The sequence below is a fragment of the Phodopus roborovskii genome, unplaced genomic scaffold (assembly GCF_943737965.1).
Source record: "Phodopus roborovskii unplaced genomic scaffold, PHOROB, whole genome shotgun sequence".
NCBI lineage: Eukaryota > Metazoa > Chordata > Mammalia > Rodentia > Cricetidae > Phodopus > Phodopus roborovskii.
Genome location: NW_026126407.1, coordinates 14,803,422 through 14,827,616, shown reverse-complemented (window position 1 = coordinate 14,827,616; position 24,195 = coordinate 14,803,422). Strand labels below are relative to the sequence as shown.

Sequence of the window (24,195 nt, the reverse complement as noted above, 5' to 3'; positions counted from 1 at the left end):
AAAAATTGTTTCCACTGTACCCTTCGTATGTCCTCTTCCTAATGTGACAAATCCAGATGAGATGAAGTTATGGAGATCTGGTCCTCCACTTCGGTAAGCATCCTTCCCATAATGCCCTGCAAGAAGATGGGCAGAATTACCTGACGCGTCCATGACAGCAACACAAAAGGCAATAACAGCTCCATCTTACCCACCAATTGTGGTGGTATGCTTATGGTCAAAACAGCAGCTAAGTAACAAGGTCATATATATATATATATACATATGTATGTATATATATATATGAGAATATATCGCTATGTGCAATACATTATACATACACATCGTGTGTGTGTGTATATATATATGTGTGTGTATATACATATATACATATATATATATATGTATATATAACAAAGATTAATGCTACTTTGAAAGTAGAGGAAGAAAGGAAGACACATGGTTTGACTGTGGCATTTCTGAGCATCCACAATGTACACTAGGATGTTACTTTATAGATGATGCTTAACTTACAGTGGGGTTGCACCTTAACCAATGTAACTTGGCAGTACAACACAATAGAGTGTTACTGTTTCCACTGTGACCACATCTGTCAGGCTGCTATTGCTCACCACAGAAGGCAACACTAAATCTTGGAAGCCCAAGAAGAGATAAAAAAAAAATTCCAAATGTAAAGCATAGCTATTGATTATGTACTGATTTGCATCATCATACATCCAACAAGTCAGACAGTGAACCGACGTGAGGACACCTGTACTTGTCCCACCGCCTTTTCTTAAAGTTTACAGATGTTTGAGGAAAGAATGCATTAAGCACATAATAGGGCTGCAAAGTTTCAAATCAGTGCATTGCAAAAAGATATTAAAATGTTGAAAAAAATGCATAACTAGAGGCTGGAAAGATGGCTCAGTGGTTAAGACTGCCTGTCTGCACCCACACAGAGCACAATCATCTGTAACTCAAGAGAGTCTGACACCCTCACCTGGCCCCTTGGTCACTGAACACATGTAGTGTATAGACATATATGTAAGAAAATATCCATATACATAAAAATAATAAACAAATAAATAAAATCTTTAAAAAAAAACATTTTAAAACAAAAGATGCACAGAAACCTGCAGCTTCCTTGTAGAAATTGGAGCATGTGAGTTCCTTATGCCTCCTTTCAACTCCTGTATTTCCCAAGTTCTTTTCTATAATTATTAGCTTATTTATCTTTGTAGCCTTGTATTATTGTTTCTTTTTATTTTCCTTTCCAGAGCATATGGGATTGGGCCTGATGGCAGAGTCTTTCTGTGTGTTTATCTACAAACCATGCACAACCTGTGGGACCATAGACTAGCAACTTAAGAGAAACCCAGAAACAGCTGAGCTGACAGGTGGAATAGCGACCATAAAACACTGGCAAAATCTTTATGTTTTGCTTTCTTGACTCCCTGCAATAAAACTGTATCCCCTAACTGGCAAAATACAGACATCTTCATATGCATTGAGGTAAGGAAAAGACGAAGGCTGGTTGAGGACTGTGGAAGAAGAAATTGAGAGAGGAAGAAGTAAATATTCTACTTCTGACATTCAAATAGTGCATTCTATGGTGCATTTGAAACACGAGCATTATAAACATTGTGAAGCATGAACCCTTCCCAGTACCATCCTCCAAACATACATCCACAAGTATGGGGGCAAGTCGCCATGCAGTCATACTGCCACAGTGTGGATTACAAACAGAACTTGTAAAAGGTTTCTGAAAAATGAGATATTAAATATGATAACAGCATCATAAAATTTTAAGCAAGTACATTAAAAAGGAAAATGATTGAAAGAAAATACACAAGGATCTTGTCAGCTGAGAGATAATTCTTTCTTCAACTATTCATTATTTTGTGGGGGTGTTTTGTCTATAGTGAACACACAATTCTCTAATACAAACACAGAAATAAATATCTCGAAAAAAATTGTACCCCATGCCACCAAAACAAGATGAATACTTCTTAGTAAACCATGTCCTAGAGTTCTCAATACCGAGTAACTTGAGAATCATGTGGGACTTTGAAAAGCTCAGATACCCAGACAAACGTCAGACATTCTGTCTCAGGCCATCTCTTTTCATTTCCAATGAACTACCAGGATTGAGAACCACTGCCCCAGCACCCAGCACAAATGAAAAGATGGGGACTCATACGAGCAGGGGTACCTTTAAGAGCTATGTATAGTTAGGGCTCCAGTACTCTTCCTCTGAAAGGTGAAGTCTGTCCCCAGGTCCTTTCTTATCCCAGTTCCAAAACCTGAGTGAGCATAAGAATACTAGAAACACTTAAATAAATAGGTTCAGCAGACCTGAGACAGGGTTCAAGAGTTTGCAATTCTATCAAGGACCCTGGGTCAGGGATAACAAAACCATGATAACTCTGCCACTGATTTCATTAACTCTGAAGCACATTACATCATTCATTCCTCAGCTTTTCACAAGGGAAAACTATGGAAACCATTCATAGCTTCATGGCGCTACACTAAAGGCTTCTGCCCAAAGCTCAAGCTATGTGACAACTGCTAGAAGCTGGATAAATCATCTTTCTCAAGAGGAGCACCAGGACCCCTCTTTCATAACAGGCACAAGTGCTCCCCCACCTCATCATAAAAAGGATGAAAAGGAAGTACCAATCCAGAGCCCTCATAAATGTGGACCTCATTAATTCAGAACCTGTGATGCATCCTGCAGAACTTGGACTGGTTTATTTTTGAGCTCCTTATAAATAAAAATTCTGATAAACAAATCAATACTAAGGAAGATGGAACATAAAACAGAGCCTGTGCTGTTTACAAATCATTCTTATCTGTCAGATGAACAAGGTCCCTCAGGACTAAACATTACTCTAGTGCTCTGGGGCTCTGCTTGTCTGGAAAAGAACTGAAGTTTCTGGATCACTTCCTGCAGGCCAGGCAGAGGGATAGAGACTCAGTGAGCATGGCTTTTGTGACAACAATAGATAACATTTTATAGTATTTTATAGTTTACACAAATTTCTTTCTGCAGATACTACTTTCTTAACATTTTAATCAATACTGCCTGCAAGTCATTTATTATGTTGATTATTTTAATATTACCTCCCAATTTTATTGGTGGAAAAACTGAGTTCAATGGGCAAAACCTGGGAGATGCCTAGCCTATACTTATATTAGTCCTCTGACTATCAATGCTACTGTGGATATCTGGTTTTGCTAACACCTAGTTCCTTGAACTGGTCAGAAGGCAATCTTCAATTCCACCCTGGTCTTGTGCTTTCCAAGTCCAAAATCTTTCTGCAGTCCTCACCCTAGTTGCCTCAGGGGTACAGCTATAACTTTTCTCCAAGACTGCACCCAAGACAAATAGTAGAAATGTAAGAAAAAAATCTAGGACCGCTGACAGTGGAACCAGGATGTATCCCTGGTGCACAACAGGACTATGGAATCATATTTCCCCACGGAGGGATACTCCTTTAGCCTAGAGGCAGAGGGTGGGGTAGACCCTACTCCAAATGACTTGACAGATTTTGATGATCCCTCCTGGAAGGTATCACCCTCCCTGTGGAGTGGGGGAAGAGTGGGATGGGAGGGACGTTGGGGGCATGGGAAGGAGAGGGAACTGGAATCGACATGTAAAATAAGAAAAAGTAATAAATTTTAAAAAGAAAAAGAAAATAGGAGGTAATATCCAAGTTCCTAGGAACTAATTCTGAGCTGGAGAAAAAAAAGTAAATGGTGTTGATAGTACAGGATGAAAGAATTCTGTGGCCAATTCAGTTTGCAGAATTTTGAGTTAAATCAAAAAAGCTACATGACAACCAATTCTACAGGTTTCTTCTTATTCTGTCTTAAAACAGGGTCTCAGGATGGAGTCCAGTTTGACCTCAAAGTTCTTAGACTCCCACTTCAGCCTACATATTGCTAGAATTAATTGTGTGCATCGCTTTGTGATCTTCAAAGGCATCTCTAAGGACAGTTTTCTGGAGATCAACCTATGAAGTAGAGATGGAAAGCACAGCAGTGACAGCTTCAACCTTGCTTTGTTTGATGGTCCTCAAACTTGAGCAAACACTCAACTCCTCAGGATGGCACAAAGGTAACTTGGCTCTAGCCCTAGAATCTCCTAGGTAGGGGAAGGTGAGCCTCAATAACTATTTCTGACAAGTTCTTGAGTGTGATAGCTAATCCTCACTGTCAACAAGACTATATTTAGAACCATCCTAAAGATTGGTGAGACATGCCTCTGGGTGTGACAATGAGGTTCTGTCCAGAGAGAATTTACTTACAGGAAAGACTCACCCTGAACATAAGTGGCTCCACACCATAGGCTAAGCATCAGGAAAGACTGGATGTGGTCAAAGAAGAAAGCAAGTAGAGCTTCACTGCCCTCTCCTTCCTGGCCCACCCTGATGCACATAGTGCTGCTCTGTAATGCCTAACCCAGAATGGATGGATGGAATCTTCTAGATGATAAGCTTAATCAAACACATCTTATTTGAAGTTGTTTCTGTCAAGAAAAGTGATCAAATGCCTGCAAAGCAGATGAAACACTATGCCCCAAAGACTGTATCTTGTGATTAGTATGTTGGGACTAGTGACAGGTGAACCATCAGCTGGACCCACAGCCAAGTCCAAAATGATGTAAACGCCTCTGCATAAACAAGGGAAGAAGGGCTGGAAAAGAAAAAAAGAGCAGCCCCATGCAGGTGGCCAATCAGAATAGAGGAGTCCGTGCCTCTCTGTGTCATGATGATGCACTGAGTTGATAGACTGATGATATGAAGGAGATGAGCATGTACCACCAATTTCACAGGATGTCACTCAAACAACCAGTCCTCTCCTCCATCCTGTAGAAACAGCCATCAATCTCTGCCTATACATCATCTACCAGAGCCAGAGGATCAGGAAGTACAGGTTCTCTTTGAGAAAACCAGAATTACAGACAAGGGACTATGAATGTATCAGCGCTGTATGTGGAAGTAAGCAAGAGCTTTGTGAAGCTCTAAGAGTCCCCATGTCACAGGACAGAAAAACATGCAGTCCTACCCAGGAGCAGGGTGACTCCGGGCTTCAGCACAAGCATGCCACCACCTGCTGAATGGAACACAGCGGAAGAGCACTGAGATGGCATCTCCACCCCAGGTGCTGCCATCAAACCTTCATCTGAACTATTGACAGCTCTCTACAGAGCACTCAAGTTTGGCTCCATTTCAGTCTGTCTCTACCTTCGCTGTCTTGACTTCCTGTCAGAATTCCATGGCCTTCCCAAATCTGCTTGGGAGCCACAATTCAAAGACAGTATAAAGGGAAAAGTTACCATTTGGGGTTTTAAAGCAGAGAGGTCCTAGACTGGGTTCCTGAACGTGGGCTGTGCTGCTGGCTCTGAAAACAAAAGGCTAGAAGAACATCTTCCTGTAAAGGAGAGTTGCTGCAAAAAACAAAAAAGAGGTGAAAAAGGAGTAGTATCCAAAGGGTGATTTCTGTAAGACTCAACAGAAGTTTGCATCTGTGAAACTGCACCAGCAGCCATGAGACAGAAACTAACCAATCAAGACTGGTTGCCTGCTGCATTCCTGAACAACAGACTGGATAGCGAGGGAAATTGGTGATGTAGTATCCTAGGAGAGATGCATGCTGCATGCACACCAAGTGAGAAGGTCAAAGATAAACACCAGTAGGACACAGCAGATACTCTAGGATTTGAAATCCATTTCGAATAAGACTCCCTAAGGAGGGACAGAAGGGACAGTTCAGAAGCAATAATTAAAAGTTAATTGTTTGTTGTTTTCCTGAGCAGATGGAAGACTTCAGTCTTTAAATGCAGAGAAAGAATCTAGTCTTCAACTATTAGAAAGGATCAATATCTAAATATAACCTGAAGAAACACCATTTAAAATTAGGAAAAAAATTTCAATATGACCTTATAAAACATGAAATCTATAGGAAGTGAAGTCATCTTCTAACTAATGTTGGGGAGGCTGGAAAGCTGGCTCAGTGGTTTAAGGACATTTGTAAAGACCAGAATTTGGTCCCCAGCACTCACTAGCACCTGCACCTTCCACTCGAGGGGATCCAACACCCTCCTCTGGCCTCCACAGGCCCATGTGCTCACACACACATATAAACACATACATAAATTTCTGCTTTTAAAAATGTTTCTGGACTCACACCTTTGTTCCTGATGCTACAACATATAGGGAGGGACACACACTCACTTAGAACTCAAATGACACTTCATTTCAAACCCATCTAAGCCAAAGGGACATAATAACAGCCCCCATTTCCTGGGTTTTTGAGGCGGTTTAATGCATTAATATACATACTACACAATACACAGTCTTCAGAGCATTAGTGTTGGGCCTTTTTAAGAATTTGCTAATATTTTTAAAGAAAGATGTTTTGGTTCCCTTTGCCACTTCAAAGTTCACTGGAAATAACAAAGGAAAGGGGAATAGTAAAAGTAGTCAAAACAAAAACAAAAACAAAAATCCATTCAGGCATTTTGGTAAATAGAGATAGGACAGTTGGGAAAATATCCCACAGATAAATACACATATGAAGATACACAGAGAAATCAATTTAAAAAGGACTAAGAATCTAAATATACAACATCAATCCTAAAAATTATTAGAAGAGAATATAGAATAACATATATATGATTATAAACTAGATAAGAAACTAGAGAAAAAAATTTAATCATGATACATCAAAAGCAATCATAAAACTATATATTCAAGGCTGGCAAACATACTGGTATTAATATCAAGATAACATAAATATCTTCAAAGCAATAAAAGAGAAAACAACCCAAATAGGAAAGACCAACAAAAAACAAATAGGCAACTTACAGAGGAGAAAACCCAATAGGCCAATACATATAGAGTAGTGTTCAGTCCCACAAGTAATCAGGGAAATTCAAACGAAAACTATAATGAAGTAGCATTTCACACCCAGGAGACTGGCAAACATAAATGCCCAAGACTTCTGACTTGAGTGCTGATGGAAGGACAATCAGTAAAATTTTTCTTGAAAAGACCTGTGGCAGTCAGTGGCTGATAGAGCTGAGTAGACTACCTCAAAATCAGTGGCTTTTTTGTAGCTGTCCACTCTAAACCAACCTTCATGAACTCATGAGAAGCTATGTATAAATAAGTTCAATGCAACATTGCTTGTAATTGAGACAAACAGGAGCTCTACAATCAAACCCAAGGAAAACAGTTATAAATCATGGTGTAGTAGTTGAATGCAATTCTGCAACAGTGAAAAATGAAAAGTAATGAGTGGAAGTGAACTGACACTTTAAATGTCAACTTGGATGATCTCAGCTATAATGCTGAGCACACAAAGCAAACTGGAGAAAAACAGGGCAGCATGATAGAGAAGTTTTAAATATGCAATATAATGTTTGATATTGTTCGAGTACATGGGCATGCATAATGTTATACAAATAGAAAGACATTCAGCAAAATTGTAAATATATATTTCAAGGTAACAGTTATTTCTGCAGTAAGAACATGAAAGCAGTTGAGAAAAGCTATAGGAACTGATCATGTATTCTGTTTCTTACACTGGGAAGCTGGAAATGTGTTTGACCATAAATAACTCTGTTTTGTTTATTTATTGGTTCATTTCGTTGAGTTAGGTCTTACTATGCATCTCAGGATGGCTTAAATTCATGATCTTCCTGCTTCAGCCTTCCCAGTGTAGAATTGAAGGTTATCCTATGTCCAGAGAGAATGGTTCTTTCATCCAGTATGTTCTTTGTGCTTTTGTTTGGTTGTTTGAGGACATTACTGCTCCAAGGTATGGCTGAGGTTTTTATTGTAGATATGAGGGAGAGTACAACCAGAGGTATCTGGAAGAGTCCGGAGCAGAGAGAGAAAGTAGTACAATGAGCATGGCATGGACTGGGCCATGAGTGCAAAGAGGAAGGAGGGAGTGAGAAAAAAGAGACAATCAGGAGAGAGGGGATCAAGAGAGGGAGATAAAAAAGAGTATATAGTCAAAATAGTATAGTTATACAGAAATGAGAAGCTGAGGGAGGAGAGCACATTATCTAGAGAAGTTTGCAGTAGAGAGACAGATGAGAAGAACTGAGAAGAGCCAGGATGCCAGCATGAACTCTGTAACATGCATTTGTGCTCTGAGTAAACCTGGAAAGCCAGCATGAACTTTGGTATATTAATATGTACCACAGAGAACCACTTGTCCAGGGTTTCTTTTGGACCTGACAATTTCTAAGTAATTCCTTACTTTATCTGCTGACAGATGCCACAAGAGTGTAGGTAATATGTAGATGAATGGATAGATAGATAGATAGATAGATAGATAGATAGATAGATAGATAGATAGATAGTAGACAGAGAGAGGTGTTGGATGAATAGATAGTTTGATGATTGATAGAACTATTAGTTCGCTTGGCTAAACTATTCCTACTCAAGAATTTCAAACATTGTCCATTTTTTTCAACAACAAAGACAATGGAGAGTCACCAGTTTTAAGACTACCCATAAGCACCTGCTGGGAATTAATCTGCCAATAAAAGGCAAGCCATAGGATTTCTGAAATCGTGGCTGCATGTGTTTCTAATCTTCAACCACCCTTGGAATCCTAAAATTCCCTAAGGAAATATTGGTAAAGCAGACTATACAGTTTTAAACATTTGCAGAGAATTATCCCTATGGACAGCAGCAGGGCTAAAGAGGTCTGGAGCTTCCCTGATGAAGCTGGTGAACAAACAGCAAAAAATTCGAGTATGGAATAAACCAGAGAACAGCCGCAGGGACAGAGTGAGCGCTCTCCAGCTTTGGAGCCTGCTTGCAATGCAGAGCATGTGCTTCGAGCTCACATGGAGCAGGCTCTGAGCAGCTGAGAGAGAGCTCGAAGGACACCGAAGGCCAGAGTCATGGACACAAACAAAGCTGAAAATCCTCTGCGCAAAAATATGCCCCAGACAACAGAGGGCGCACGTATAAAACCCCAGCTGGAGATTTTACTGTACAGGATGGAGGGCTGGCCCTCACTTACACACACTTGGATCATATCACTGACACACCAACCACAAAAGTGAACATCAACTAGAAACAGGCAATAGCTCCCACCTGCAGCTGACCCCATAGGAGAAAGCAAGCTAAAACATTTTAAAGGTCAACAGATCTATAAAGCTATGCTAACCCCAAGTCTTAATTAAGTAAATGCAATAAAATCATGACAAACATTTTTATTTGGTTTGTTTGTTTGTTGATTTATTTATTTATTTTACACAGGGTCTCTAGACATAGCTCTGGAACTTGCTATGTAGACCAGGCTAGCCTCAAACCCACTGAGATCTGCCTGCCTCTGTCTCTCAAATGCTGGGACTAAAGATGTGTACCACCAGGCCTGGCCTTATAATACATCTTTCAAAAAAAAAAAACTAAACAATTTCATAAAACCTAAGAAATCCATGATACTAGCTTATAACGACAAAGGAATTACTTCACAGAACAATACCTACTTGGCCTGTCATCCTACTGCTGGGAATTTTTCCTACATACTTGCTTTCCAATTTTCCCACACACTATGAACCAGAGTAAACAGTACAGGGTTGATTGCAGAATTTTTGCCAGTGAGTAACAACTATGAAAAAGAATGAGGCACAGTGGTGTGTGTTAATGGCAAAGATTTCTAAGGCATGGGAGAAAAGAGGAAGAGGAGCAGAAGGAAGAGGAAGAATGTGAAGAGGAAGAAGAGTTGGAAAAGACTGTCACAATGAGATACAAAACAATGGTTCCTTTTATGTAGAGAATAATTAGAAGGTATACAATGAGAGTATCAGCAGGCCCATTGCAAGTAAGATGTTTTATGCAAGCAACATATTTTTCTGGTAATAAACTTGCTTACAACATTCAATCCTTTGGGAGAGGGCTTGGGATGAAAAGAAGGAGATGTTTAACTATGATTTTTACTAACTTACTGTTTGAATTTTTAAACATCTGTATGTGCTCTGCTTACTTTTCACAATATTTATAGAGGATATGAAAACCAGGAAGAGGGGTTAGGCTCACTACTTGCCCCTCTTCTTTGACAATAAAAAAATCCCCAATACAAGGCATTCTATAAACAGAGGTGGCCCAGAAAGCCAGCCACTTTTCCTTGTGTAAAAATGACAGACACTGATGCCCACCTCACATGCAGGTGGTGGGGATTTAATGCAGTGATGTATATCAAAGGCTTCAGCAGATGCCGCACACTAACAATCCCTCCATAAATGGCCACAGCTCTTGTATTAAGCCCACTCCTCTCCTTTTTCCATGCAGGGGACTCCTGAGGGCCTCTCACTCTGCAAAAACTCTGCACTGACCTTGGACCAGAAGGAGGCCCAATCAGAAAGAAACAGAGAGTCTCAGCTTTGGCATCAAGCCTGAGGGCTCTTCCCCTGGTGGATCTCTGGAGTTCCTTCCATTTCCTATGAGCCACAGCCTAGCTCTGTAAGGACAACGCTGGGAGCCTGGAGACTGAGCTTCTCCAGGTAGTCACTTTCTGATGAGCAAACCAAGGGATTTCTATTCCTGTTCTAACAAGGCAAACTGAAGGCGGACTGTTCTATTGGCCTGTGGATACTTCTAGCTTAAAATTCTCTAACAGGTAACTACTGGAAATGCCCTATTTATTTCATGTGACAATTCTGGTATGTGCTCAAACAAACCTATGGTAACCTTGTACTACAGCACCCACCAAAGCACCCCTACTGTAAAAACCCTCCATCTGAGGTCTTCCTTCTGCCTAGGCTGTATGTAGCCTTGGGAGATGACAATGACAATGACCAGATACCAGGCTCTGCATCTTCATGAAGCTGAGGTATCCACAGCTGTGAGGATTCTGAATAGCAACCCTAGATTGCATGACATACTCAAAGGACAGAGAAGTAAGTTTATAAGCCCAGAGCAGTAAGCAGGGGGCATTCTCAAGGTCACAGAAAGTCTTGGACTCAACCTTATCAGGATGGAACCCATTATTCTACAGTGCAGTCCTGGGAAGATAGAGAAGGGGAGGGGCCAAGATGCCAAAACCAAGCTTGATAACCACCAAACAAGGGGTCATCATCCAGAGAGTTAACTCACACATATTAGTTCAAATAAAGGGTTCCTAGTCACCAATTTTATCAGTAAAGATTTTTTAAATTTTGAGACAAAACCCAAATCAACATAAAACATAAATATTCTTTCTATATGCATCACAAGCTATGGCAAAAGGCAAAGAGAAAAGATAGCTTAGTCAAGGGCAAATTCAAGGTCAGCTTCACCCACTGTAACAGAAGATTTTACCAGAGTCTCTTGAATGCTATATACTCTTAGGAATATCTTGTGTTGGGAGTGGATGGGGGTTATTGATGTATTACACAGTCTAGCAAAGTGTGGTAGCACAATTTCAATTATTCAATAGATTGGGGCAGGAGGACTACAAGTTCAAGGCCAGCTTGGACTACAGAGCAAGTTCAAGGTCAGCATGGACAACTTGGTGAGACTGAGCCATTGGAGATGTAAATCACCCTAACACACAAAAGGCCCATGCTCAATCTTTAACACTGGGGAGTGGAGGAAAGAGAAAAGAAAAAGAATATAAAAAAAGATGTGCTATAGAAAACAAAACTTTCAAAGTCATACCTTTTGTGTGTCCTACATATTTACCAACGGGGCTGTTTGGAGGTAGAAATTCATTATACTATCCAGAAATTTGAGGAGGTCTAAGCCCTTTATCTAGCGTCTGCCTTTAAGGCAGAATCAGACAAGTCAGAGGAAGCTGAACTACTAAAGTGTGTCTGAAGCCACCTCTTCTAGGCTCTATATTTAAGGATGAGGACACTGGTATTTGTGGGGAGGGGCCAGTTGGCAGCCCAAAGTCATGGAGATTAGACCATTGGCCTCTGCCTTTCAAGACCAGCAATCTTCCAAATGCCCCTTACACAGCCTACAGCCTGCCCTGTGGGGGAGGAAATGACACTAAAACTTATTTCTGCTCCAGAGGACCCCAGTGCACCATTTATTTTTCTTTTCAGTTATATGTTGGCTGAGATCCCCTTGGAAGGTAGCCCAGCAAAACCAAATCCCTGTCTTTGACTGCAATCAGAATCTCAGAGCTGTCTCATTGTCTTAAGAAGGATTCTGGCCAAAAGCAGCCCTGAAGACCAGCAGAGGAGTGAAGGATGCAGGAGCTTTCTGCAAGGAGAACAGCTCTTTCTTTAACTGCTCCAAAGATCTTGCAAGGTCAAGGAGGTCAGGATCGACCTCAGAGCTCTACTAAGAACTGAGTGAATTGAAGAGAGAGCCCTTTTATTATCACCTGGTGATGGGAAGTTTCCCTGTCCCAGGAAGACTAAGTCCTATGTTCATTTGTTTCTACAAAACTACTGTGCTTCTTACAAGAACATCCAAATTAATGGGACTTAGTGAAGGCATCCTGAGAAACTGCCACCACCTTGTGCAATTCAGACCATGTGCTAAAGCACTGGAAGAAAACACTTCAGATTGTCTACAGGAACTTCTTACTGTTTTTCTCTATTTTGCAAATTAGGAAATGGTCTTGGAAAGGTCAAATAGTTATCAAAGGCAGAATGGCTACCCAGTGGTTTAGGACAGAGGCATGGCTCTCTACACTGAGGGCTCTTGTCATTTACCAGGGTTCCTGGGAACCTAAGTGTGGGGTGCTAACTCCATACAGAGGAGAACAACATAGACTTCAAATCAATCAGTCTGGCTCTAACATCAGCTCAGTGGCTCTGGGCAAAGCACTCATGCTTCCCGAGCCTCAGTTATTCTTGCTGGTGAATGGGAATGTGCCTGTGGTGAAGATTAAGGCAAATGCATTCATGCATAAAGCACACAGAACACTCATTTGCTACTACCACAGGAAGAATGTTCTTCAAGAATACTGAACATTTTTAAATGCTCCAGGGATAAACACAGGAAGATCCTTTATATTCAAGCTTCTGCAGTGTTCCAGGGAACTCTTGCTTCTACCTCACAATTTCTGTGAGAATGTCAAGGTTCCGTCCCTCCCTGGTTAAAGAACTCATTAAAATGCACATAGAAATGATTTAGAAAAGAGAAACTAGGAAAATGCTGAATCCTGGTTCATCTCACATCTAAAAGGTAGTGTGTGTCTCATATCTGCCTGCCTTGGTACCATGTGGTCTGGAGTATTTCATCTTGGTCATGAGATGCGTGGACTGGACCACCATCCTGGGGATGCAGCACTGCTTTGCGGCAGCCGGAGACAGGTATCGTATGATCTACATGTCATCCTTTTGTGGGGCAACTACTTTAACATCTATTGGTTCTAGTTCCTTGGACAAATGGTTCATACCAGAGTCTTGGGGTTCAATCCGAGAGGCCTTATATGGTCCGCTAATGTTTGAGGCACCCCACCTACTCTAAGATACGTAGGCAAGACCTTCCTGACATGGACAAAACATCAGAAACCACAGGGAACAATTTAGGAACTATGACTTTTCTAGACTTAAACTCCTAAGAGAGTCTAACTTGAGTTATGGCCTATTGCACTCACAGCACCTTTCTTTCCTTGACCAGTGGCAGTGGTCTGTGCTTGATAAGCACCTCGTCCTGCACATCACTGCATCACACTCACCCAGCAGAACACCAATGGCAATGCCCTACCAGCTAAACCCAGGAGCCATGGCATTTCAGGCTAGTTATTTTCCTTAACTATAAAAAGATAAGCTACACAACTTAATCCCAGTTTGTGGTAACTAAATTCATCAACTCATGTAAAGTGTTTAAGACCCTAACTAGACATGTTAACTCAATAAGTGATTGTCATTGCCATTCAAATCTAAGCAAGTGAGTCTGGCGAGGGAATAAAATGATACCCAATGCTGAGAACTGTCACAAAACATGTGGGATGGACCTATGTGTGGGTTGGGGGGAAGAGGGGGAGTCTCACTGACCATCTAGATAAAACATTCTTCTCCATTTCTTATTAGCTATGTGATTTAAGACAGGTTACTTGAATTTCTAGTTCATCAGTCATATACTTGAAGAAAACATTTGCTCATCAGAAGACGGTAACGGTTTAATGCATAGATGCACATAAAGCGTGCAGACATGAAGGACATGGCTAGATCTGTAAAGTCCTATATTTTTCATCAACTCTGTCTTTCTGACATCTCTGAGAGATAAGAACCATAAGTCAACTCCTGCCCCCCCACACACTGTTCCCAGAGTTTTGTGTCCCATTATCTGTTGTGCTGACTAGTTTTATGTCAAGCTGACACAAGCTAGAGTCACTGGAGAGGACCAAGTCTCCCCTTTGATTTGACAAAATTGAGAATGCCTCCCTAAGACTGGGCTGCAGGCCCAATTAGTGATTGATGAGGGAGGGCCCAGCCCATTGTGGATAGGGTCACTGGGTCTGGGCTCTATAAGAAAACAGTCTGAGCAAACCATGTGAAGTAAGTCAATAAGCAGCTCCCCTCCATGACCTCTGCATCAGCTCCTGCCTCCAGGTTCCTGCCCTGTTTGAGTTCCTGCCCTGACTTCCTTCAGGGATGAACAGTGATGTTGAAGTGTAAGCCGAATAAACCCTTTCCTTTCCAAGTGGTCTTTGGTGAGGGTGCTTCATCACAGCATTAGTCACCTTATCTAGGGCTCCTGGGTCCTGAGACCTCCAGCACTTCCTGATTTCCGTGTCTTGCCGTGATACCTCCCCCTCCCACCCCTGTGAAGAAGTCTGAGTGGGGAAAAAAGGAGCTGTTATATTTGCACCTGTCCCTTCTCTTTGTTTTTCCTGCTTTGGGCAGGGCTAGGGGGTAGGAGGTCATGGGTTGTGGAATGAACTGACCTTGTTCCTGTTACAGCCTAACATGCATACCCTTTTAGCCCCTCAGATGAGCTCAGAGTTGTCACCTTCCTTAATCATCAATGTCCGTCCCCCACCCCCCACCAGTGAACTCATCCACTGCGGGACTTAGCCTCTGGCTCATAACCTTAAATGCAATTGCCAACTTCCCTTTCACCCCATAACCCCCTTCCCCAGCCATGGCTTCATTTCTCTGCCACTCTTCACAGCAAAATTTGTCAAACACTGGTAAATCCATCTGTCCACCTCTCCACTTGTTAGCATAAGCCTTTTCAGTAGTGGATTAAGAGCTGCTACGATTACATCAGCAAAAGTCCTGTTTACAAGTAAAATAAGACTCTCAGGCCTGGAGACTGGGATTTCAATATACTCTTCTGAGAGATGCAAAGGCTCAAGTATTGGAGATCTAATCCCTACATTCATATGTTGATATATAGAGTAGGGGACTTTAGGGAGTCAGGAGGCTAAGATGATATATGTCTCTGTTCTCCCCATGAGGTGCCCTCAGCCACTATGACACAGCACTAAGTCTCTCACTAGATATAGCCCTGTGATATTGATGCCCAACCTCTAGAAGTACAAAGAGGAAACTTCTTTATAAATTATCCAATTGCAGACATTCTGAAATAGGAATACAAGATGGACCAAGACAATGCGTAGCAGTCAAAAGAAAGATTCATCATTTCAAGAGCTCCCAAATAGTTTCTCCCTCAGCCTTCTTCATAAACATCACTACAAGATCCTGGATATTCTCTATCACTTACCCTCCCTGGAATTAGCAAATACTTTCAGAGACATTCTCTTCTAGCTTTCCTGCCAGCTAGCAGTCAAAGACACAAGCTGAACTCACTGTCTTCTGCTTATGGTATAAAACAGGTAAAGTCACCTAAAAAGGGTCATCAGATCATGCCAAGCCTCTTAAAATCTTCCAGGGGACCACATTCCAAACAGTAAAATACTATTTATGCTAATGACCTGCTGGCTTTCCTCACTTGTTCCAACTTACTCATTCCCCAATGCAGGCACCTCAAAAGATCTGCTCTCCCAGCATACCCTGCTCAGATCCATCTGTTACTCTTTTGCGTTTGCAGTTCCCTCTACCTAGAACTAACATGCACACACCTTCTCTCTCAAATTAGTTCTTTAAGAGTCTCAAACACACACGTTTCAATATTATTCAATATTCCAACCCTTCCTGCATCCATCCCCATTTCCTTATTCAACTTCTTTAAGCCTCCCAGGACCAATTTGTTCTCCCCCAAATTATTGGAGATATGGTCTTTCAATGTGGAGTACCTGTCATACCAAGGGCTACACTCTTAGAGAAAACTGACCCTCCCTTCCCCAGAAGCTGACAATTGCAAATCTATTCAGTCTAAGAATGGGAGTTTGTGCCTCATCTTCTCTCCATGCTGGGATTTGGTCTGGCTTGGGTTTGCACAGATCTTGTTCAGCTGTCACAAGTTCATAGCTGCTCTGCTATGTCCAGAAGATGTTTCCTTGTAGTCTTCCCCTGCCTCTGGCTTTTATACTCTTTCTGTCCCCTCTTCTGCAATGCTTTTAATCACAATGAAATACTGCTACATACAGAGATACTAAAGCTTGCTGGGGATGCAGAGCAAGTGGAAGTCATAGCACACTGCAGGTGGGAATATAAAATGATAAATCTTTCATAAATCTTTGTGTGTTATACATATAATATTCCCTCCTGCTCTATGCCCCAACAATTCCACACTGAAGTATTTACTCAAGAAACTTGAGTATGTGTTTAATCATGTTCACTAACATATTTATTATAGCTTTATTTATAAGCATGAAAGAACAGAATCTGTATTTGTAAGTTACAAATACAGACTGAATAAATATATTCCAGCATGTGTACAAAATACATTTCTCCACAAAGTATAAACTATCAGCAGATACAATAACATGAATGACTCACAAAGAAGCTGAAAATCCAAACACAAAAGAGTACATACTATATGATCCCATTCATATAATGGCTATATCAGGCTGTTTTGAAGAGACCTCAAAACAACAGCAAAGCTATTTGATGATGACAGAAGTCAGAATGGTTTTATCTTAAATTCATAATATAAATGGCTATGGAGGAATCATATTGGGTGAGAGAAATGTCCTGTATTTTTTTTTTGTAGGTGAGTGGATAAGAAGGGGATACATGGACAGATAGATGAATGACAGACAGATAATAAGTAAATATTCTATTAAATACTTAGGACTAAAACTCTGCATAGAAGATATATTTCTACATTTCTGTATTTTTCTTAAACTTAATTCAAATGAAGAAAACTACAATCATCTTACTATTATAGCTCCTTAAATGTCTATATTTTGTTAGGTTTATAAACCACAGGCCATCAAAGCTACAAGGGATTTTAGAACCTGTCAATATTCACCTCCTCGTTAGCAAAAACTAAAAATGGGAAAAAGAAGTCAGGAAAGAGGAATGAATTCTAAAACATGGTGTTCACAGGAAAGCAGGCTAGTGTAAGGCAGCCTACTGTCTCGACATTGTTCAGAAAGTCTACTTCCCCATTCTGCTCAGAGATATGGAGTGTGACCACCGAGAGTTGATCCCCTGATAATGGATAGCTCAGCAAACTTCCTTCATCAGAAAGAGAGCCTACCAGAGAGAGAGATGCAGAAGGAATTCCATGCAGGAGAAATGGCAGGTAGATGGGGGCTCTGAGTAGAGACACCAGGTTTGCCTCTAATGACGCCATAGTACCTGGGATGCTATGTGGGTGAGAAATGAGAGACTCCAAAAGACTCTGGACGGTATAAGCCAGGAAGCAGAGAGTATTCATCTCAGCAGCTGGCTTGAAGACATCTATTTTCCCAAGAACTCGGTGCAATGGATGACAAGGAGTTTAAGGCTCAGAACTCCTTCAAATACTTAAGCAAAAAGTGCTCTCAATGAAGGATAAAGTCGGGCTGAATCCAGACGACATGTGATAAATCTCTGGGTTTAGTAGACCCCTGATCCACAGGGAAGGACCTCATATTAAGAGGTGGTGATCATTCTGGCTGTGGTGCTTGACTACAAGCAGCATATAAAATCTCATTTAATTGAAATTCTGAAACCACCTCGAATTGCATGTATTAATTATCCCCACATGGCACATAAGAAAGTAAAGTCCTTTTCATTTTAGATCATTTGTCTAAAACCACACAGTGAGTAAGGTAAGTCTTAGGGATTTGAGCAAAGCTTGTTTTACTCAGAAGCCTGTGGCTTTTCAGGCTGTCATGAGAAATAAAGATGTACTATCCTGCAGGAAAGTGGGATTAGTGAGGCCACAAGGCAGAAAGCTGTTAGAGGTCAGGTTCCAAAAAAAAGTGGGCCAGGAATAAGGATGTGGGACCGAGACTTAAGCTCAATAGTGCAAAGTAGAAATATTAGAGCATGTGGAAGAACAGGAAGCCTGAGCTGGAGCAACTGCTGACAACCCCCGGGGAGCTACTGCATATGGCTGCCAGTCTGTTGCAGTCAGAGAGTAGAGGGGGAAAAAAATGCCGAATCCAGAGTCTGCAAGCAACTGCCTCTGTGAATATCTGCAACATGTGTAGTCTCCTCCATGGCAGTGGTGGGACCCTACTTCCTGGCTCCAATGGTCAGATATCCTTGGTGTACAAGAAGGAACAAGATCCACCCATTCAGCCACTCCCCATCTAATCCAACACCCTGCATACAATGATCATAAGCTGTGCATTGAGTTAATTAATTAACAATTTCAGTTTGCTTTTTCACGGTCTATCCGAGGCTGAGTCATGGCACTGCCACTTTATCTGCAGAATCTAGGTGCCTCCCCCTTAAGTCACCCACATAATCATCTCAGTTCTCTCAGGCCCTTGGAATTTCGCAGCCATTTGACTACAGGTAGAGCTCAGTGGTAGAGAGGTGGTGTGCTTATCATGCATGAGGTTATGGGTTCCAGGCCCCAGTACTGCAGAGACAAAAAATAAAGACCATATTCAGGGGTACAAACAAAACCCAGTATTCCTTTATTCACTTGCTCAGCAGAATGCTGAGTGAAGATTAATTTTGTACTTACTTTGTTTAATGACAGGGAGTCAAATTGCCAGGACCTATGCTATCTTTATAAAGAAAACTTTAGGTGATGGAGAGACAGCTCAGAAGTTTAGCTCACTTGATGGTCTTGCAGAGGGCCTAGGTTTGACTCCTGGCACTGTTGTTCCTTGCAACCATCCCTAACTCCAGTTCTGGGAAATCAGATGCCCTCTTCTGTGTGTAGAGCACACACATCTATACATACACACATGCATATTTACATACTTTCAGGCAAAACATTCAAACACATAAAATAAAATAATCTTAAAATAGAAAATTCTAAAATAAATGGACTGTTATTCAAAAATAACTAGAGAGAGATCTTCATACTAATGATATATTAGTTTCCAAACAATTTTTAAGAAAACAATGTATATGTGAACTAAAAAAATAAAAAAAAAAGAGTTACCAAAGGTTATGTGGAATGAGGCTAAAGAGATGAGTCTGCAGTTACAAGTATTATCTGCTCTTCAGAGGGCCAGGATTCAATTCCCAGCACCCGAGTAGTGGTTTACAACAACTTATAACTCTAGTCCCAAGGAATTTGACATTATCTTCTCACTGCTATGGCCACTGCACTCACATGGTGAACAGACATATTCATAGAACACACACACTAATAAAGTTTTAAAAGTTGATGTGGAAAAAAATAATGTAAGTAAGGAAGAAATCATTCTGAGGAGAATGTAGTAAGGTCTTGCACCAGAGAGTGTGTATTATAAAAAGCAGAGTGGTAGATGTATAAGAATAGATAAATGGAACAAAAAGGGAAAGCCAGAAAAGAGATTCTGGTAAGCTCAAGGAATGAAGATAGGATAAAGATACCACTGAGGTCAATAGAGAGAAATAAAATGAGAAAAATAACAGATTAACATTGGTTGACCAGGGTACAAAAATCAAACAGACATAAGGGAAAATAACCCTTAAATTATGTTAAACTTCATCTTATTTTTCCTTCAAGGTTTGAAACTAAATGTTTATGAGTATTTGTGCATGCAAAATTATATATAACCCCAGGGTCCCTGTTAAGACACTTAAAGTCATATGGAATCCACATATCTATGAAATTATAGATGATGTAAAAGCCTAAAGTCCTAGGCCAGAGAGAAAAGAGCTGGACCAGAGAGAAAGAGAGAGAGAGAGAGAGGACCAATGGCTATTTTGCATGCCATTGTCCCAGCAGCTTCCTCAGCCCCAAGATGGCTCTATGTCACTGAAAAAGCTTCCTTTATCTGAGGAATTTAGGTGAACTATCTGGTCTTTTTCACCAGCATACGTGAGTATAATATATAATATTAGTTAAACCATGTCAAGACCTTAGTATAAAGAAAGTGGTAGAAACTATTTATTAATATCTTCTTCCTCTTTGGTAAGACACATCCAATAGGAGACCAAAGAAGAAGAAATAAAAGAATGAATAGGTTTCATTTTTGCAAAAGTAGTTTTACAAAATTATATAAAAAGTCACCATAAACACTGGCCCATGTTCATAGATAGCATCATTACATTGCAATGGTTAAAGGATGGAGGAATCATTCATGGATGAGTGCATAAATAAATATGGTATGGATGTACAATAGAACATTATTCTGTCTTATAAAGGACAGATGTCTTGTCATATGGTATGACATGAATGAAAGTTGAGGACATTGTGGTAATTGAAATAATTTAAAACAAACAACAACAAAAAGACACAAACTATACTGATCCCACTTGGCTATCCAGAGAAGTCCAATGTATGGAGACATAAAGGAGAATGATGATGCCCAGGATCTAGGGAAAGCAGAAGGGGATCATTGTTTCATGGGTACAAAGTTTCACTTTTTCAAGATGAAAATTTCCTGGAGATATGCCACTCAACAATTAGAATAGACAACACGATTGAACAGTGTATATGGTAGTTGAGATGGTAAATTTTGGGTTACATATACTTCGCCAAAGTTGTACATTTAAAAGCTAATCTTTTTCATATGCATATATAAAAGTTCTTACAGATAAGAGATAAGCTTCCTTGGGGAACATTTGATATACAGACAGGAAGGAAGATAAGTCGCACAGTATCTCTTTAGGGCAATTGACTGATGAGTAATTAGAGTGTTAAAACATGCACACCCTTTGACTCAGTAATTCCACTTCTAGCAAGGGAATTCCTCTCTATCCAAGGGAAATAATTACAGACCTAGTAGATATTTATGTGCAGTGATTGTCATCACAGCATTATTTATAATAATGTAAAACTAGACCAAGCTCAATTTGATCAACACGAGAATGGCTGAATAAATTAAGTTATATGTGAAGGGTGGATGGTGTGCAGTTACTTACTGGGATATTTTTCTAGAACATTTTAATGCTAGAAGAAAGATTCACAAAGTACTATTAAGTAAACGAAATTTTTACAATAAATATATAATGTGATTACATCTTTTAAAACACAGGGAGAGATACTCACAGGCCAGGAGGAGAGTATAACAGCTGCTCTCAAGAGGCTGGCTATATGAGATATGAGTAATTTTCTACCCTCTTCTGTGTTTTCTAGGTATTTCTCAACAGACAAGTATTACTTCTACAATGAGAAGTATTCCATATTGGGAGTGGGGTGAATTGTGACAGGAAGGGGTAATTCATCACTGAGCAAAGTAAAGTGATGGCTTGTACAAGAGTCGCCCAGGGTAAAGCCTCCTCTGGCCATCACAGGTTTAGTAATGTGTGCAGTCCTGCTGGCTCTTTGCAGTCATCTCTTGGCATATAAAGCATGATGATGAGGGGATGGTGCTTGAGGAGTTGCTCTCTGTCCCAATTTCCTTGACCTAGGAAAGCCATTCCTTGGCTACCATGCAGGTCCTCATACAGCATTTAGATGACAGAAAAACCACTGACTCCAGCTCACCTAGCAGGGACTTCACTCAGTAATGTAAAAGGGACACCATGGGACCTGGGTTCTAGGAGTGAGGGTGGTGCCTTAATCAACAAGGAATATTGCACTGTTCTTCCATGAGGACTATCCACCTACACAGCGTCAGAACCTGCAGAGCCCAGACAGAGAGACAAAAAGGCTACAGCAGGCGGTCATCAAGAAAAGGCCTCCCAGTTCTCTTGTTCATTTAGGAGAGACTTAGCCATTAACACTCTCATCTACTCTGTGTGAACTTTAAATAAGACATTCCAGGGAGGTGGGTAGAGGAAGCTATTTTGCTGTAACTGGGGAGAGTAATTGTGCTGGATGTTTGCATCTGCTGAATGGCAGCTCTGGGAGCTGGCTTCATGCAAGTGAGACAGACCATCCGGGAGAGCCCCAAGGAGACTAGCAGAAGGCAGCTGCCTTCACATGGGCTGATGGAGATGGTTTGGGCAGATTGCATGCTATCTCTAATTCAGACTGTCTAGACTGGTGCTTGAGGCTCTAAGCACCCAACTGGGGCTGGGGTGTTGTACATCAACAGGGAAGATAGGAGATTGACGTTAGTCTGCTCATTAATCCAATCCTAAGGCACATGGGAACAGCATATCCTGTAGCTCATTTGTGGATCTTATGCCCATACAGAAATGTCTCTACATACAAAAAATTTTGTACCACTTAATATACACACATCATCTATGTGTGCATCCTGTCTGTCTACTAACAACAGCTGGTGTGGTATTCACTACTCTTGTCTCTGCTGCCATGCTGCTCCTTGGGAAGCACTGTATACTTAATATATGTGTTTTTTATGCTGAGGGCAAATGCCATGGAACATTCACCAGTTGTGGTAGTTTGAACCTAATTGGCTCCCATAATCTCATAGAGGCACTATGAGGAGGTATGGCCTTGTTGAAGCTGGTGTGGCTTCGCTAGATGGAATGTGTCACTGTGGAGATGGGCTTTGAGGTCTCCTATGCTCAAGATATCACCCACTCAGACCACTTTCTGTTTGTTGCCTATGAGTCAAGATGAAAGAGCTCTCAGCTTCCTTCTCTAGTACTATGTCTGCCTGAATTGCTTCTCAGCACAATGATAATGTACTAGACCTCTGAAACCACCACAATTAAATGTTTTCCTTTTTAAGAGGTGTTGTGGTCATGGTGTCTCTTCACAGTAATAGAAACCCTAAATAAGACACCGGCCATCAGGCAGATTATGTTGGAGATGAAAAGGGACATATGCTCATCCTTGCCCCTATGCCCCTTTGTGTCCAGCCCCAAAGAACTGCTATCTGCCTATTGTCTCTGCTCTGGTCCCAGGAAGCTGTCTCTATGGATTGTAGGTCCTGACTTCTATTTTCAACCAGATATTAATCCTACAAGGAGATGTAGGATGATGGAAGAAAAAAAAATGATTGTTTTTTTTTCTTTTATTTAGGGTTGGGCAGTTTCTTTTTGGTTTTATTTAGCCCTCCACATGGCCAGCTCTAACTGTAATCTATTAATGCAACACTGCTTCATAAGTCATTGGTGAGTAATAACAGTTTTTAATAATTGCTAGTATTAGTACCACAAGATATCAGAATAATCTGTCGTGTGTGTTTGTATGTGTGTGTTGGGGGGTGGATGTAAGTGTATGCATGCCAAACTGGGAATTGAACCGCAGGCTTCATTCTATTATTTTGCCCATCCTACCCTTAATCCTGAAGTGTTTTTCTAGATAACGTAGATGTGGTGGGATAGTGTAGAACTGCATACATGACTGGGAGGACCCTTAAGGAAGTTGCAAAGCAGGCTGCAAGAAAGAAGGTTGTATATATGCTCCCACCAACAGCAGTCAGCAACAAAGGCATGGACAATCGTCGGGTGTGGCTAGAGAAGTTACTCACTGTCACCATTCATTCAACTGCTTCAGGGACCTACAGAGCTGAAAGGCTGAGTGGATGAAAGAGCTGCCATGAAGCCTTTGTCATTAGCTGCAGAAGATATACAGGGTCCAGTGGTGTACACGCTAGAGTTCCTCGCTGCCCCCAAGTTCACAAGTTCATTCTGTGCTGGGGGAGGGCATAAGTGGCTTCATTTTCAACATGCCCAAATAAACGTAGTGAAAGGAAGCAGACCCTGGCTGCAAAGGTTAAGGTTCCCATCTGATGAAGACACTGCTCAGAATGATAACTGAGAACATTTCTCTGTTACCCAGGGGGCTGAGGGTAGGCAGAGTTAGCCCAGGCCATGGACTCTGCCTTCCCTCAGGTCCTGGGTGCAGACCTGGAATATGGTACCGAGTTGGATTTTTCTGGGGAGGTTTCAATAACATGCTTTACCTACCGTGTGCACAGCTAAGT

At 41.1% G+C, this 24,195-nt stretch overlaps 1 protein-coding gene across 1 annotated transcript in view; it reads right to left on the bottom strand.

Moving 5' to 3' along the window:
• The window catches only part of Shisa6 (shisa family member 6), a 280,683-nt gene that overhangs the window by 149,705 nt on the left and 106,783 nt on the right, over window positions 1-24,195 (bottom strand). The window contains exon 3 of the mRNA XM_051180360.1: window positions 21-116. Coding sequence (XP_051036317.1) covers window positions 21-116 — 96 coding nt within the window. The remainder of the gene's footprint in view (window positions 1-20; window positions 117-24,195) is intronic.